The 14,463-nt window shown below is 42.5% G+C and overlaps 1 protein-coding gene across 3 annotated transcripts in view; it reads right to left on the bottom strand.

Annotated features, from left to right (window-relative positions):
* Positions 1-14,463, bottom strand: part of trappc9 (trafficking protein particle complex subunit 9) — a 210,913-nt gene that overhangs the window by 165,951 nt on the left and 30,499 nt on the right. For all 3 annotated transcript variants that reach the window (XM_030120460.1, XM_030120459.1, XM_030120458.1), the window contains 3 exons: positions 14,328-14,454; positions 13,009-13,154; positions 2,746-2,831 (listed from right to left, as the gene is read on the bottom strand). In XM_030120460.1, coding sequence (XP_029976320.1) covers positions 2,746-2,831; positions 13,009-13,154; positions 14,328-14,454 — 359 coding nt within the window. The remainder of the gene's footprint in view (positions 1-2,745; positions 2,832-13,008; positions 13,155-14,327; positions 14,455-14,463) is intronic.

The raw sequence follows: 14,463 nt of genomic DNA on the forward strand, positions 1-14,463 counted from the left end.
TTTCTTGCCAGATTTAGACTCAAAAGAAAAAGTATTTAGATCTCACTGATGAAGGAAATGATTGAATTAGATTTGTTTTTCTTTATACTGCATCTCAATTATTTATCTTTTGAGTGATGTTTATTTATTTTTTTGTTTAGGACCAAGTTTCTTGTGTATTTCATGTCATTTGGCATGAAACAGCAACATTACACTGTCATTTACGTCATATGATTTGCAACTGTGTAAGAGCTTACACGAAAATAAAATTAAATTTGATGTGATGTGATCTGGGGTTCCAGCTTGGGAGTATTCACATCTCCACAATGAAACATTAATGACGTAGCTTATTTTTTAATCCATATACGCGGAGATATTGTAGATTGTTGTGTCTGAGCCTCTCTGGAGTCGGCAGTCAGAGACGGGAGCAGCAGGGGATCCTGTCTGCTGAACCTGTTCCAGCCTCCATCGGTGAATTTAACCGGAGCTCACAGCTCGTCTGCAGGAAAACAGAGGCAGTGATATCATCCCCAGCCTCATCTGCAGGCAGAGAATGTGCCGCGGGACTCTAAAGCGCTCTTTAAATGCGTAATCGGGCCGTGTATTTACATTCCCGGTACGCCGCCTCGTGCGGCGAGGCAGACTGAGGTGACGTAGCGACTGCTTCAGTCCCGAAAAGCAGACGCTACCTCACTGGAGGAAGCCTTGCTGGAGCGCTGAACCCTCCGAGGACCCCGCGCTGTGATTCCAGCTCGCTCCGGAGAGGCCCGCTCGCCGGTATTGGACGGCATTGGCGGCAGCGTTTAACCTATCGGAGAGACTTCATTTGCATCCCGCCTTGAAAAGGTTAATTAGATTGTTCTGCTAACAGTAACGATTAAGGCACGTGCCCAGTGAAGTGCATTGTGTTTGAGCTTCGCCTGTACGTTTGACTTCATTCAGCCGGCGGCGAGCCGCTGACCTTTCGCTTTGCTTTAACGAACGCTACGATAATGGTCCGATTATCATTAGTCATTAGGATTTCTTTCTCCAACACCAAGAGAGCTCAGAGAGAGCAGCGCAAGTGATGTTAAATCATCCCGTTATGATAGATAACGCTTCCACTTCTGGAGTGAACCATCAATCCGCCTCTGCTGCAAATGTCTTGCTTGACCTATGACGAACCAGTGAAAGACAAACAAATAAAACGAAAAAAAAAAAAAAAAAAAAACCTGCATCATTTGTCATTTTTAGACAAACCTTCAGTAAATACCCTCTGGACTTGAATCGGATGACATTAGTCTCCGACGGTGACCCCTCCTGAAGAGGCTGAGGGGGACCGGGGCAGAAAAAGGAAAAAAAAAAAAAAAGAATCACCATTTTAATAGGAAATCAATAAAGCACAAAGAAAAGCTGGGTATTAGCTTCAAAGTCATGTGGGGACTGCAGAAAAGGGTCCGTCGCGGCGGACCGCAGGGTCACCTTGGTGCGCCGAGAAGGAAAGGGTGACCTTCCGTGAGTGTTTGTCTCAAACCAGCCGGGAGGGATGGACGCCATCGCGGCAGTCACTTTGTCTCCCGGCGGCTTGCGTCACCGTGTCCCTTTCCTCCACGCCGGCCGAGAGTTCCCAGCCGCCGAGTGAACGGGTTCAACTTCCGTCCGTGAGACGATTCATCCGTCCGTTAGATGGGAGGAGCTGACGCCATCGCTAACTCCTGTCTGACCTTGTCTGTTGAGACGCCGCAATGAGACTTTGAGAGTTTATTACAATTGAAAGGGAAAAAAAATGCAAAAAAAGATATTTAATATGCTTGACGTTCGGTCTCGTTGCTTTTTGAGTGTTAGCACAGCATTACTGCATCATCTTTAAAGTTACAAACCTTACCTAAAACAAAGGAACCCAAGCTCCAGCTGTCACTTTCACTACTGCTTTGTGTCAAAGCAAGAAGAAATAAAGCAGGGGGACCTAAAATGAGGCCCAGAGTTGTTCATATGTACATATGACCTTGTTCAAACCAGCCGTCCTTGATCCGTCTAACATCGAAACGAGACGCCAAAAGCCACGAGCGCACTGGGACCTATCTGCTTCGCTGAAATCGGGTCCTCTGTTCCTGACTTCTGAGTGTAATTACCATGGTTACCAAACTGTAAAGATAAGGTCTGTGACAGAACTTTCAGACAAAGCGACTACAATGAGGAAAAACTCAAAATTAATGATCTCCAACTTTACAGTGGAGTCGTTCCCCTTTGTTTTTGGAAGAAAGGCTCGTTTCAAGTCCTTAAGTGGTGCAAGCCGACCGCGGCGCGGTCTCTCCGGGGCGCTGCGGCGCACGTCTCCATTACAGCCGCTCTCTGCGACTTAGACTGAAATTTATCACACACAAATTTGGCTCTCTTGAGCTCCGACACAAAGGAATGCAAATGGGAGAGACGGGCGGCTGGCGGCCGGTGCTGCGGCTGAAGCGCGCACCAGATGTTCCCGACTGGAGGAGGGCCGCCGGCTCCCACGCCGTTCCCAGCGTGCGCCGCCAGCAGACGAGGCAGGGGCGACTAAATCAAGCAGCGGGACCCGTCCGGCTCGACTCGGCATCACGGAGGAAACGGATGCCACAATAAAGAGGCGGCCGTCTCTGCTCTCGCTCGAGTTCTCCACGACCTTCCAAGCAATGAAAGACCTTTGACATCATCCTGAGCAAAGTTCTGTGCAAGGGGACGGTTTCTATCGCTACTCCAGAAATAAAAAAAGCTTTCTTTGGTGGTCCTTTGATACGACGTGGTTTAACCTACCATGTTCTCCACGCGGAGTTCATAAGGCATGGGGTTGTAGACCATCAGCTGCACTTCGCAAACGTCTCCTTGGACCCACTGGAAGTCTGGGAAAAGACAGATAGAGAACAGTTGGACTGATGAAAACCCAGTTCTACAAAAGTTAAAAAAATAAAAATCAAAGCTCAGCAAATGGTTGTAACAAATAACGGCACGTACAGAATAGAATGTGTCATTTCATTAAAAATTTAGTTTTTCTGGTTGGTTTTCTTTTGGTTGTGGATCAAAAAATATGTGCAAAAAAAAATAGTTAATTGTGAAAAATAAGAAACTATCCACAATACAAGTCAAAAATAAAGATGTTACCCTTGAATGAAAACTATGAGTTTATTCATAATTCAAATATCCAACAAAATATCAAAAAAAGGGATACATTCATAATCAAAACACACTTAAGCAACAGAATTTTTAAATGTTAATAAAAAAATCTGTGATTAAGGGTTATTAAAGTTGTTCTCTGTATGCATGTGTGAACTGTTGTGCAACAACCACCAGCAATAACTCAAGACCCGTCATGCTAACTGCAGCGTTTTCTGTGTTTCTGCCGTTTCAGTGTAAACACGCACCATTTTCAAAACACTGCCGAGTAAATACAATTTTTGTTAACAAAAACACTGAAATGATGCATTTTCACTTGAAAAGTTGTTGTGTAAACAGGGCCTATATGCCATATAGGCCCCATATAGGTTTGAATGCAATACATTTACAAAAACAGTGACATAAAACTGTATTTAGTAACAAAGGACAAAATCATTAACATCATGATTTTTAGATTGTATTTATTTAGAAATGTGTAACTGAATTAACTCTCATGTCCATTACTGCTACTTCCTTCTCAGCCTTTAAATCTAATTTCAACTAACTCCTAATTCCTGCATGTGCACGATACCGACTGTGTGTAAACCAACAGACTGCTCCTCTGGCTTACACTTTCCAGATAAATAGTGGCGACTCCAGCAGCCGAGTGCCGCCTGCCAGAGAAATAATCTGGCACAAAAACCTCCACATTAAATGGCAATCTGTCTTCTTCACACTTCGGCTTTGTGCAGATTACAGAAGTGCTCCACACTCTTGGTGGAGGGTACACTCATCCCCTCACTGGCTTTTGTTAACTTAAGATGTTGAAACAGGTGATTCCTCCAAGAGAATGCAAAGAGGACTGGACTTTCTGAAAGAGTTGAGAATGTCTTTCCAGAGGTTTTTTTTTTTCTTTGTCTTTTTAACAAATGAAGTCTGACACTCTCATACCTTGTTACCTGCGACTGCCAACTCCAACTGTAGCCATTCATTAACGACAGGAAATCAAAGACGATTCACTCTGTTTTATCGTCTGCTGTGTGAAAACTTGAAAAGCTGAGTACTTTTTTTGTTTTTTTTGCCTCGACTTTTGTGGGCGGAAAGTGAAAGGTTTCCGACCGCGGTGAAAGTCGAGGTCGTGACACGGACCGTCACACAGCAGCAGCCGTCGGGGCGCTGAGGCCTGAGTCACCGCTGTGTCCTAAATCAGAGGAATGACTGGATGTCCTCCTGCTGCAGCACACCTGAATCCAGCAGGGCTCTGCTTACTGGGCAATAATATAATGACGGGATCATTATATTTAGGTGTGTTCAAGCAGCTTTTTGAAAATAGTTCCCAAGGATAGAAGTTTTTGAAAACGCTTCGACTATCTCCATGGAAACAGGAGAAAAGGCACCAACTCTTCCCATAAAAATGGGAAAAAGGCAATTTTTTTGCCAATGCTGGCACTACACACACTACACACACACACACACACACACTCAGGTCATCATCAATTATTCTATGCGTGCATGAAAATGAATCATTCACAAGGAATGTCACCGTCACTCAGAGCATCTGGATATTGTGTGTGGAGTCCCACAGGGCTCAGTGTTGGGACCCAAATGACATCTGTACAGTTTCTGAAGTGGTGAAATTTATATTATTGACCAACGACACAAATATTTTAGAAACTGATGAGGATGTTCAGCATTTTTTAGAAATAATCTCAATGTGGGGAAAAAAATTAAACAATGATTTGATAAAAAATAACTTATAAATCTATGTAAAACAAAAATGAAGATTTTTGGAAAATGTAAAGGAGATGATCAGGTAAATGTACAGAGAGGATGTAGTTTTAGATAGGATAAATCAAAACAGTTTTTTAGGAGTTTGACGAAATTTGCTCGAAATTTCACCTAAACCGAATCCAAAACAAAATATTCAAACACCTCAGTCCTGGCCAAAGCCAAGTACTAACTAGACCAGAAATCTCTCTATATTCTATATAATTCACTGATACTACCGTATCTAACTTACTGTCTGAAAGTACGGGGAAATAAAGATGTAAGTTCCCTGAAAAGACTTGTTTTACTGCAGAGAAGAGCAAAAAGAATTGTGCACAAGGTTGGCTTTCAAGAACGTGAAGGATAAAATTAAATACGTACTTCTTCTTACTCCTTTTCGTTCAAGCGAAAGACGCGGGCACATATGGTGTTGCATGTTGTGGGGTTTTTTTTTAACATGTTCGAAATAAAGCTTTCAATCAATGTATTATGCGTTTTACACTCTTGAATTCAACAATGCTTCTCCAACAAGTGTGCATTTACTCCACCATCGTTGGAATTTGAAGTAATCTGGAAACCATCATCCAGACTAATGTCTCACTGATCGTGTGACAAAAACCTTGGATGATGATAATTAAGGCTTCTTTTCATAACTTAGGCTTGAAGTGGTTCACTTTATATACAATAAATCTAAAAACGTGGAAGTTTAACTGTTTGAATCAATATTAAATCAACTCCTCTTCACTTCAAGGACTCTTACGACGTCGGGCGTGCTGAAAGAGGTTTTCACTGACGGGGCACTTAAAAGAGGAGCCGAAGGGGAAAAAAGAAAGGTTTGAAACAGATAAAGGCTTTCTATAATGTGCGTCATGAAAAGCTCCGCAGTACAAAGGAGAGACTTGAAAACGAGAATTATAGGTCTCCTTTAAACAAATATTAACACTCAGCCTCACTAAGAGGCTCAGTTTGTGGCTTTGGGGAATATTGTAGCATTACAGTGAGTAAATCAGCATGTGGGCGGAACATGAATACACCGAATTAAGAAAGGCAGGAAAGAAGTCACAAAGAGAAGATGATATGCCGACGTCGTTCCAGGCCCGATCGAGTTTGCCCATTGATCACTCGCGGAATGAAACGCATTGTGATGTTTTGATGAGCTACCTGCTGTGATAATGAGATCAAATTACGTTAGGACTTAATCAAAAGGACCCCAGAGGGAGGAAAAAAACCCATATATCATAGCTTCTCTATTGTGACTGTTTCAAGGTTTAGGAAATCTAAGAAAAGCTCCATGAATTGATTTCCTGAGAGAAAATCAAAGTGATAGAAGAGAAAAGAAAAAAAGAAGAAAAGGGAGTGCTTACAGCTCCATACTGCAGAATATCTATCAGCCTGGAAAGAGATGTTGAGAGATTTTGTTATACTGAGAAGCTCCTTTAGTCCCACTGTAAACCCATCTCCACTTTGAAATTCCAGTCCATTTGGAGAGTCCATCGCTGTAAATAGACTTGCAAAAGAGGGTCTGAAAATCCTGCTTCCGACCCTGGCAGGAGAGGGGATTTATGGAAGGCAAACTGCAGCCATGCACCTTGGGAAATTAAGCCAGTCAAAGGAAAGATATCTATAATATGAATGTCTGGAAAGCTCCACACAGCCCTCAGGTCTGGCTCGCAGGCATGCTCTCGTAGCCAGCCAATTAAGTGTGAAATACACCTCAGAAAATAGAAAAACAAAGTGGACCGCCGCCGTCTTATTTGTGTTGCCTCGGTACTAACTCCTCGAGTGGCCATTGATATTCAGCACTGATCTCCGAAGGCCTCGGCTCTCCGAAAACCTCATCGTAGCAGGCAATAATGAATGCTCTTAGTCAATGCATGGCTGCATGGGTAGTTAAACATTGGCTGTGTTTGGATTTGCTTTCTTCCAGGGCAAATTATGCTGTCAAACTGCCTCCCGTGTACTGTGAAAACCGCATTTTATTAACCGAAAAAAGAAGAAGAACTGGAAATGTTTACTGAAACATTCTGAGACATCTTGGAGAAAATCATCTGTGACATTAATCTCTCTGACTGAATAATATATGCAACAGTACGGGCCTGGGCACTGAAGCAAAAATCATGCATGTGAAATGAAGCAACCCCGGAGCAGCAGCGAGCGCAATCAAACACAGCCGGAGCCGGTTTCTTTGAAATTAGAGTCATTAATGCCGCAGATGGAAACGCAATTTCTGTGGGACATTTACCTAATATTGAGTTCAAAAGGCCAGAATATAAATAGGAGCACATACAGAAGGATAAAAAAAAAGTCAAAAAGGCAGTACGGGTTCATTCTGACAACAGAGAACTGTGAGTGAAGAACTGTGAGTGAATTCAATCAACTTTCCTAGTGTCTGATATACACTTATGTCGATGATGATACTGTCTTTATCCTTTGAGATTGGCTCTTCCAACTAACAGTGCGCTTTCTTTCGGCACTAATTTACACCAGGTATGACTGAGCCATGAGAAAGTGTACAGCTTAGTTGACTTCTTTTTTCTTCTTAATTTTAGTGCCTCTGACTCTTATTTGCACAATTTATCAAATAATTTTCAAATTGCACTTTCCTTTATCACCGCTGAACTGGCATACAATTCTGCCGCTTGTCATTAGTGGAGCATTTATGCAAAATGCAGAGAACCTTTTGCACTCTTCTGAAAAAGGTTTATTGTTGGCATTGTGATGATAAAGTTGCTATTTATGTCTCTGGTGGTCATTTTTGGCTGTCACCAAATTATTGCACATAAAGGACGGCAAAAGTACAACACGCCGTCATCGGCTCACAGGCTGCAAGAAGAGCTTGAAAAGTGTCAACGGCGCTGATCTTCTTTCTCCATACAGAATGATTAGTGGAGCAGAAAGTGAGAAGAAGCTACGTTCTTTATTAGCATGGAAAATTTACAAGAGGGTGAAAATCTGGGAAACACTGTGCATCACTTTTTGTTAAAATTCCATTAAAAGTGATGATTTACTGGATGTACAAGTGTTTTTTTTTTTCCAACTTAAGGCTGCTGAAATGTGTTTGATGTATTCATTTTACACGATTCTGAGCACTGAAGTTCATTTTTTTTAGCCCCATAAATACCATTTCTTTGCTGATGATATAACTTTTTAACAGACTCAAGTCAGAGTAATGAATAGTAGTATCAAATAGCAATTTCCAACTTTTGCATTGAGAAGTGAGTGATGAAAACTATTTGCAAACTATTTCAGATAACATAAAAACTTGGGTCATGAACGACACAGCAGCCAGGGCAAGATATTTTAGCTTGGCTTTGTAAAACATGAAAACTGGTGATATGAACTGAATTGAGATGAATTGTCTTTCAAAGCGACTTGGCCTTTAGTTATTGTTCTATATCTGTCATAACTTCTCTGCTATATATTTCTAAGGTCTGGGTCCTGCACTATTAAATCACTATGGGTGTAAACAAACCTGAGCACCCTACAGCAGGAAGTCAGCCTCTCTAACCTCCCGGTTATTATTTCACTTCAGATGTAACACAGCGGGGCACGGGGGCAAAAACAATACAAAACATATCCCTCCTCAAACACTCACAGGCAACACCAGGTCTCGAACCAGACGAAGTACAAGTCACGTCCCTTTAAGCCCATATACCACTGTAATAGAAAGCCTATCGCCCACATCAGAGCAAATGGATGGCTTTCCACGAGACACTTCTTAAAAGTGAGTCTCGAAGCAATTACGCAGGAAACAATCCTCGGCTGGATCAACCCTCGTGGTGTGGCCTGAGCATCAATCACATTCATGGGGCTTGAAGACAGAGACGGAGCGAATTGGCGAGGGCGCACCGGGAATTCATCCCTCCATCGGTGAAATGAACGAGTGGGAGGTGGCGGTTCGGCCTACAGCTGTGAGGCTGTGTGACAGAGACCGTTGTGGCAGATTTTATGGCAAACATTCTCCAACATTCTGTGAACGGTGCCCGTTTCGTCAGTCTACTCTGAAAGTCCAACACTGCACTCTCCAGCATGGAATTCTGTGTTCTCCATTCACGGTTTAACTCGTCACTCAAAGAGCTGCTCCCTGCAGTCGGCGCTCTTGAACGGCTTAAGAGAGAATCGTAACTTCATTAGTCAGCTGTTGGCTCTCCTGAGGTGCAGGGAGCGAGCGGCGAAAGGCACGCCTGAATTTAACCTCCAGCAGCTTCGCCGCTCAACAGTCCTCCGGAGGAATTTCAGACTTGGAGCGGCTTAAGCCGTGGTCGAAGAAACGCGCAGCTCCGGGGGGAAATGTGTGGGCTACAGTTAATATCACACTGATACTGGACGCGGATTAGAAAGCCACTGGCGGCTTCCTTTAATGGGCTGCATAAGAGAAACACCTGCATGACAAGATTGGCTTTAAAAAGCTCCTGGCGGCGTGGCGCATCCTGGTTATGAGCAGTCGTTTGAATTGCATCCAAATGTGACTGTACTCCACAAGACAAGGATTCGTCGTCTTACTAGTTCACTGTAAATTCCAAAGCTGGTTTCCCTGAAAGCACCCGGGATAATGATGCTTCTTTCCAGCTTTACATTGGATCCTGAAGACTAATGACCCCCCTGGCCTCTCCGAACGAGGGTTCAAACTGCTGTACTCGCTGAGGGGACGTCAAAGTGCTGCTACTTCTTTTACAGTCAACAACAACGCCTCAAAATCAGTCATAAAAACCACTTCTTCGCACATAAATATCGCCATGTCAAACAGAGAGCTGGGTTTAATATCCTGGTTGAACACGTCTCAAATTAATAATTTGTACAAAATATATGAAATGATTGTTTTTGGAGGTATTTTGATAATTTGGTTTAATTGAATCCTTTCAGAAACCGACAGGTCTCATCAGCAACACCACCACCCCAATTCATCTTTCCTCAAAGCAGTCTAAAACAACTGTTGTAAGTATCTACCTGACGAGGTTTGTATGTCGACGATATGGAGCTTCACGTGGAACGCCGTGACAGAAGACAAAAGCACCTTGAAACCGAGAGACGGCATCGAGCCATCTACTCAGGGGTATGTGGAAGAACAATTAACAGTGATGTGGAAGACTGATTCAAACCCAAGCAAGTCAATATTGATGTGCCTTGAATCTGCAGGGATTGATTCCACCAGTCTGTCTGGACAGAAGACCACAGGAACAATTACATTTATGTTCTCGATCATTTACTAAGCGTTAATTCCACTGATTAAGTTGATTCTGTTTTTGGCTGTTTCTGAGGATATTCTAATCATGTTCCCAAAAGTTTACACACTCCCATAATTTTGCTTTGGAACATTCACCTTTGTTCAGGTATCAGGTTAATAAATTGACTAATGTTAACAAATTTTGTCAACCTGGTAATTTTTCTATTTGATGGAGGAAGAAAGCAAGTTATTCTCACAAATTAATAAAACCTTTTCACATCTCACATTTTCCTCAAAAAAAAAATCACGGCAAAACAGTTGTGCTTGAAAGAGGGATCTGACTGCCATTTTTAGAGATTTTATTTTGAAAAGAAATCACAACTATTATGAATTCTTTTAAACACAAACTACTTATCAAGCAAAGTTTATTTTTGAAGAGGAGACAAATCGAGATTTCAGAAATCACTATTTCATTTAAAAAAATTCTCTTGACTGTCTTTGACAGGGAGGACGTGTTTAAGGATTTGGTCATATTTTAACTGGTGACAGTAAACTCAACATACAGTGTTGTAGCTTTATCGACATATATAGAAGATTGTCTTGATGGATCTGACATTGAGTGGAAAACTTTAACTTTGTGGCGGAACATGTCTGTTTTCAGTATTAATGTTCAGGCAAAGGCAAATGATGAGTGCCAAGCCTGGCCCGTCCAAGCTCTAGTTTAACACTACCCTCACGCAAGTAGACTTTAAAAAGGTTAGGAAAACTTGAGAAAACTTCCAGCTACAACACCACGACTAGATTGTGCCACTTTGTTTTGACTGTCGGGTTTCCAGCTGGTTGCAGTTCAGGGAGATGATCTTTCCCTCTTCGGCAGTGACCATCGTCAGATTTTATTACTGATATAGACCACCTGAACAGACAGTCGCACAAACTCACATGTAGTCGATTTAGCATCACCAGTTAACTTCAAATGCAAGTTACTGCTCTGCCATGCAATCCTACAGCAAACCTGTGAGCGAGAAAGAAGAATATTTCTATCCACCCTCAGTTTGTGTATCTATCATCACAGAGGTACTGAACTGAAAGCACAGTTTAAGTATTGCATCACCCAGCAGCCGTGCTTTAGTTCAATCCACTCATCAATATTCAAAGCCGCGGCAGTATTGAACAGAGGGTGAAATCTGTTGAAAATGTACCAAACTAAATTCTACTTTCCAGAAACAAACTTCATTCGGTCATTTCTACTTTCACTGAAATATTCGTCACTGTGAAATCCAGACCCGGTACGTCTCCGCTTAGCCAACTGTCCGTTTAGAAAACCTGTCGTGTGGCGATGAGGTCCCTGCAGATCCTGGGTTTAAAACACCCGATTCACTGAATGGAGACAGCAGCTGCATCCCAGTGAACTGAGCAGCTGCTGGGATGAATGTTGAAGGAGGTCATCGGATTCTTGAGAAGTAAACACACCGTCTTACGAAGCACAATACCCATTACCGTCTGAACCAGGAGAGCTCAACTCTCCTGATGAGATGGAGTCTTCAAAACATCTGTCCCTCTGCGGTTCAGAATATCATGAATTATCAGACATTTGGAAAAAAACAATGATATATAGTAAATTTAGCACTTTATATTAAATACCTCTTCAGTCAGGCACTGAAAGTATCAGAACCCTGTTTGCTTTTAATGTCTGACTCTTTAGTATGCAGCCAAACTACCTCTGTCAGCTGCTCAAACACAGTGACGAAGCCCAACTTTTATGGTTCTTCCTCTTTTTTTTTTTCTTTTTTTTTATGACCCTGCCAGCGGCGAAAAGCATTCACTCCAGACACAGTTCAAAAACGCCGCAGATCGTCGTACATCAAGTTTCCGTTTCCGAGGAGAGCGGCGAGCGACTCCGGCACACGGCCTTGGGCCGTAATGAATCTGCCGTGTGATTCTCGGGCATTTAGTGCACTCACCAGACGGAGCCATTAATTCAAAACTGGACCGGACTTTGTTTACAAGGACACGGTGCACTCTCCCAATTAAAAAGCTGTTCCGAATGCTGCTAATTTGTTTGTGCACCAAGAAATGACAGCCAGTTGACGCTCCTTGGTTTAGAGACCCCGAAAATTCCTCCAACAGATGCATTACTTGGCACTTATTGTAATTAAAGGGAAAAAGTGTAACAGTTATCGTCCTGAGCACATCAGAGCGCTCATTTCAAAACGCGCTCCCTGAAATTATGTAAATCCACTCGATTTGTGATCACTTTCTGGCTAAAAGCGGCTTGTAATTGAAAGAAACATTTGACTTCAGAAGAGCTAAATCGGATTAAATCTAATGTCACATTTTGGAAGACTGCTGATGTGCAGAAATCAAAGGCCTATCATTACAGAAACTACAGCAGCTGGGCAACATCACGTAACTCTGATTTATGTGGAGCAGCGAAACCGGTCGGAGTACTCAACTACATTAAGAAGAAAACGATTCGGAGCAGAGAGGCGGGGCGGGACACAAGAGGAGATCTGTGGAAATCCAGTCCAGTTAATAAGAAAACTGACATGTTGCTGTCATCGTGAGATATTGTCACGAACAATAATCCTGTTGTCAGCATGTGCCTGTTGCTCAGCAGAATCAAACAAATGTCAGTGATTCAGAGAGGACCTTAATGCTAACATTTGGCCAACAGCATCTCATAGGAGATATTGCAGGTGAAGGCTTGTAAAAATCACGACATCAATTGTAATTCAGCTTTTTACCACAAGGGGGTGAAGTGAGTCAACAGAAGCTGCTAACTCACACCGAGGCCCCGGTTTTCACGACAACATGAAAACAGAAAACCTGTCCATGAACACCACAGCAGGAGAAAACAGTTCAGCACGATAAAGAGAGTGTTGTGACTCCCGGTCCATGTATCTGTCTGGGTTACTTAGTAAATAAAAAGACTGCTTTAGAAAAAAAAAAAAAAGGTTTAAATTAATGCAAAATAAGCCACTATTCACAGGACTTACCTATTTTCTTGCAGCGCTCTTCGCCTCTGTTGTGCATGATGATTGGAGAGTAGATGAAGGGACTGGCCGTGGACATGTTCTGTCCCAGGAGGCCTTTCACCTTGTGGGGCCGCAGGCTGACGGGCAGGTTGAGGAGCTTCACCGATCTAGTTCAGGGAACAAAAGCAGCGACGGGTGTTACAATGACGTTCTAGAGTCGGGGTGAAAAGCAAGAGTTCGCGTTCACAGAGGGATCATTTCCGATGGAAACACCAGTGAAGTGTGGTGGTTTTAACTTCACATTTGATAACAATTGCTTATGTAGTGCCTTCTGAGTTTTGGATAAATATTCATGCCTACTGCGGTACTTTGGGAGAGATTTATGACAATGCTCTTTGTTCAGGTTTACAAGTTCAGCAAAACAATAGGAAAACAAAAGCAAACTGCATTCCACACTTTTGAGACTATAAATCTATTCCACGAGCCGAAGCAATGCGGAATAAATCTTTAAAATCAAACCAGTGAATGAAAACTGAAACGTCACATTGTTGAGTTAGAATACACAGATTAAAAACTTCACACACAGTAAAATCCAACAGTTAAACTTCACACACAAAGACCTCCGGGCCCAGAGGTGAACGTCTAACCACGACTCCGAGTGGCTTCACTGTACTAATGATGGAATTTAAAGCAAAGGCTTTACATCTATTCAATTGTACAGTTATTAGAGATGTGCGGATGGCTCATTTTTCCATCCGCAACTGCTTCTTAAAATCTCCATCCGCCCGCTATCCGCCCATATGAACGATTTTTTATTAATTTTCAAAACCAAACCCGCCCGGCATCCGCAGAATAGTGTTGAGGTGTATTGAAGTTGCTTTTTTTTTTTTTTTTATTTGAATGCTTCAACCGCAACCCGCCCGAATGTAATTAAAATCTTAATTTTTCCACACGTCATCCGCCGGTTATCCGCGGGCACAACCGCAATCCGCGCATCTCTAATAGTTATTGATTAAACACATTTCTGAAAAGTAATTATTATGTAATTAACACTGTATCACTGTATTTTGCACTGCAAGGTATCATTGAAATTAACTTTTTGTTGAGATTTTCATAATTGTTTTCAGTAATTGTTGTGTTTTGTGAAAAGAAAGACTTTTTCCATCATGTTTCCTCTGCACCACGATAACGGAAAAACTTTGAACTTCAAACTTCAAGGTTATTGTGGCACTATTTTACCGGTCCGGCAGGATGAAATTGGGCTGTTTGTTGCCCCTGAACTGAAATACGTGCGACACTCCTGATCCGAATGGCAGTGCTCAGTCACGCCGCTGTCTTACCGGACGATGGGGAGCTTGGTGAAAGGCACGGGGGGCAGCTTCAGCCCGTCGGGAAGGGTGATGACCTCCATTCCTCCCGGACACTTGGCGGTGTAGTTCTCCAGGCTCTGGGTCACCTCTTTCTTCTCTGTGAAAC

This window comes from Salarias fasciatus, chromosome 22 (assembly GCF_902148845.1).
Source record: "Salarias fasciatus chromosome 22, fSalaFa1.1, whole genome shotgun sequence".
Lineage (NCBI taxonomy): Eukaryota > Metazoa > Chordata > Actinopteri > Blenniiformes > Blenniidae > Salarias > Salarias fasciatus.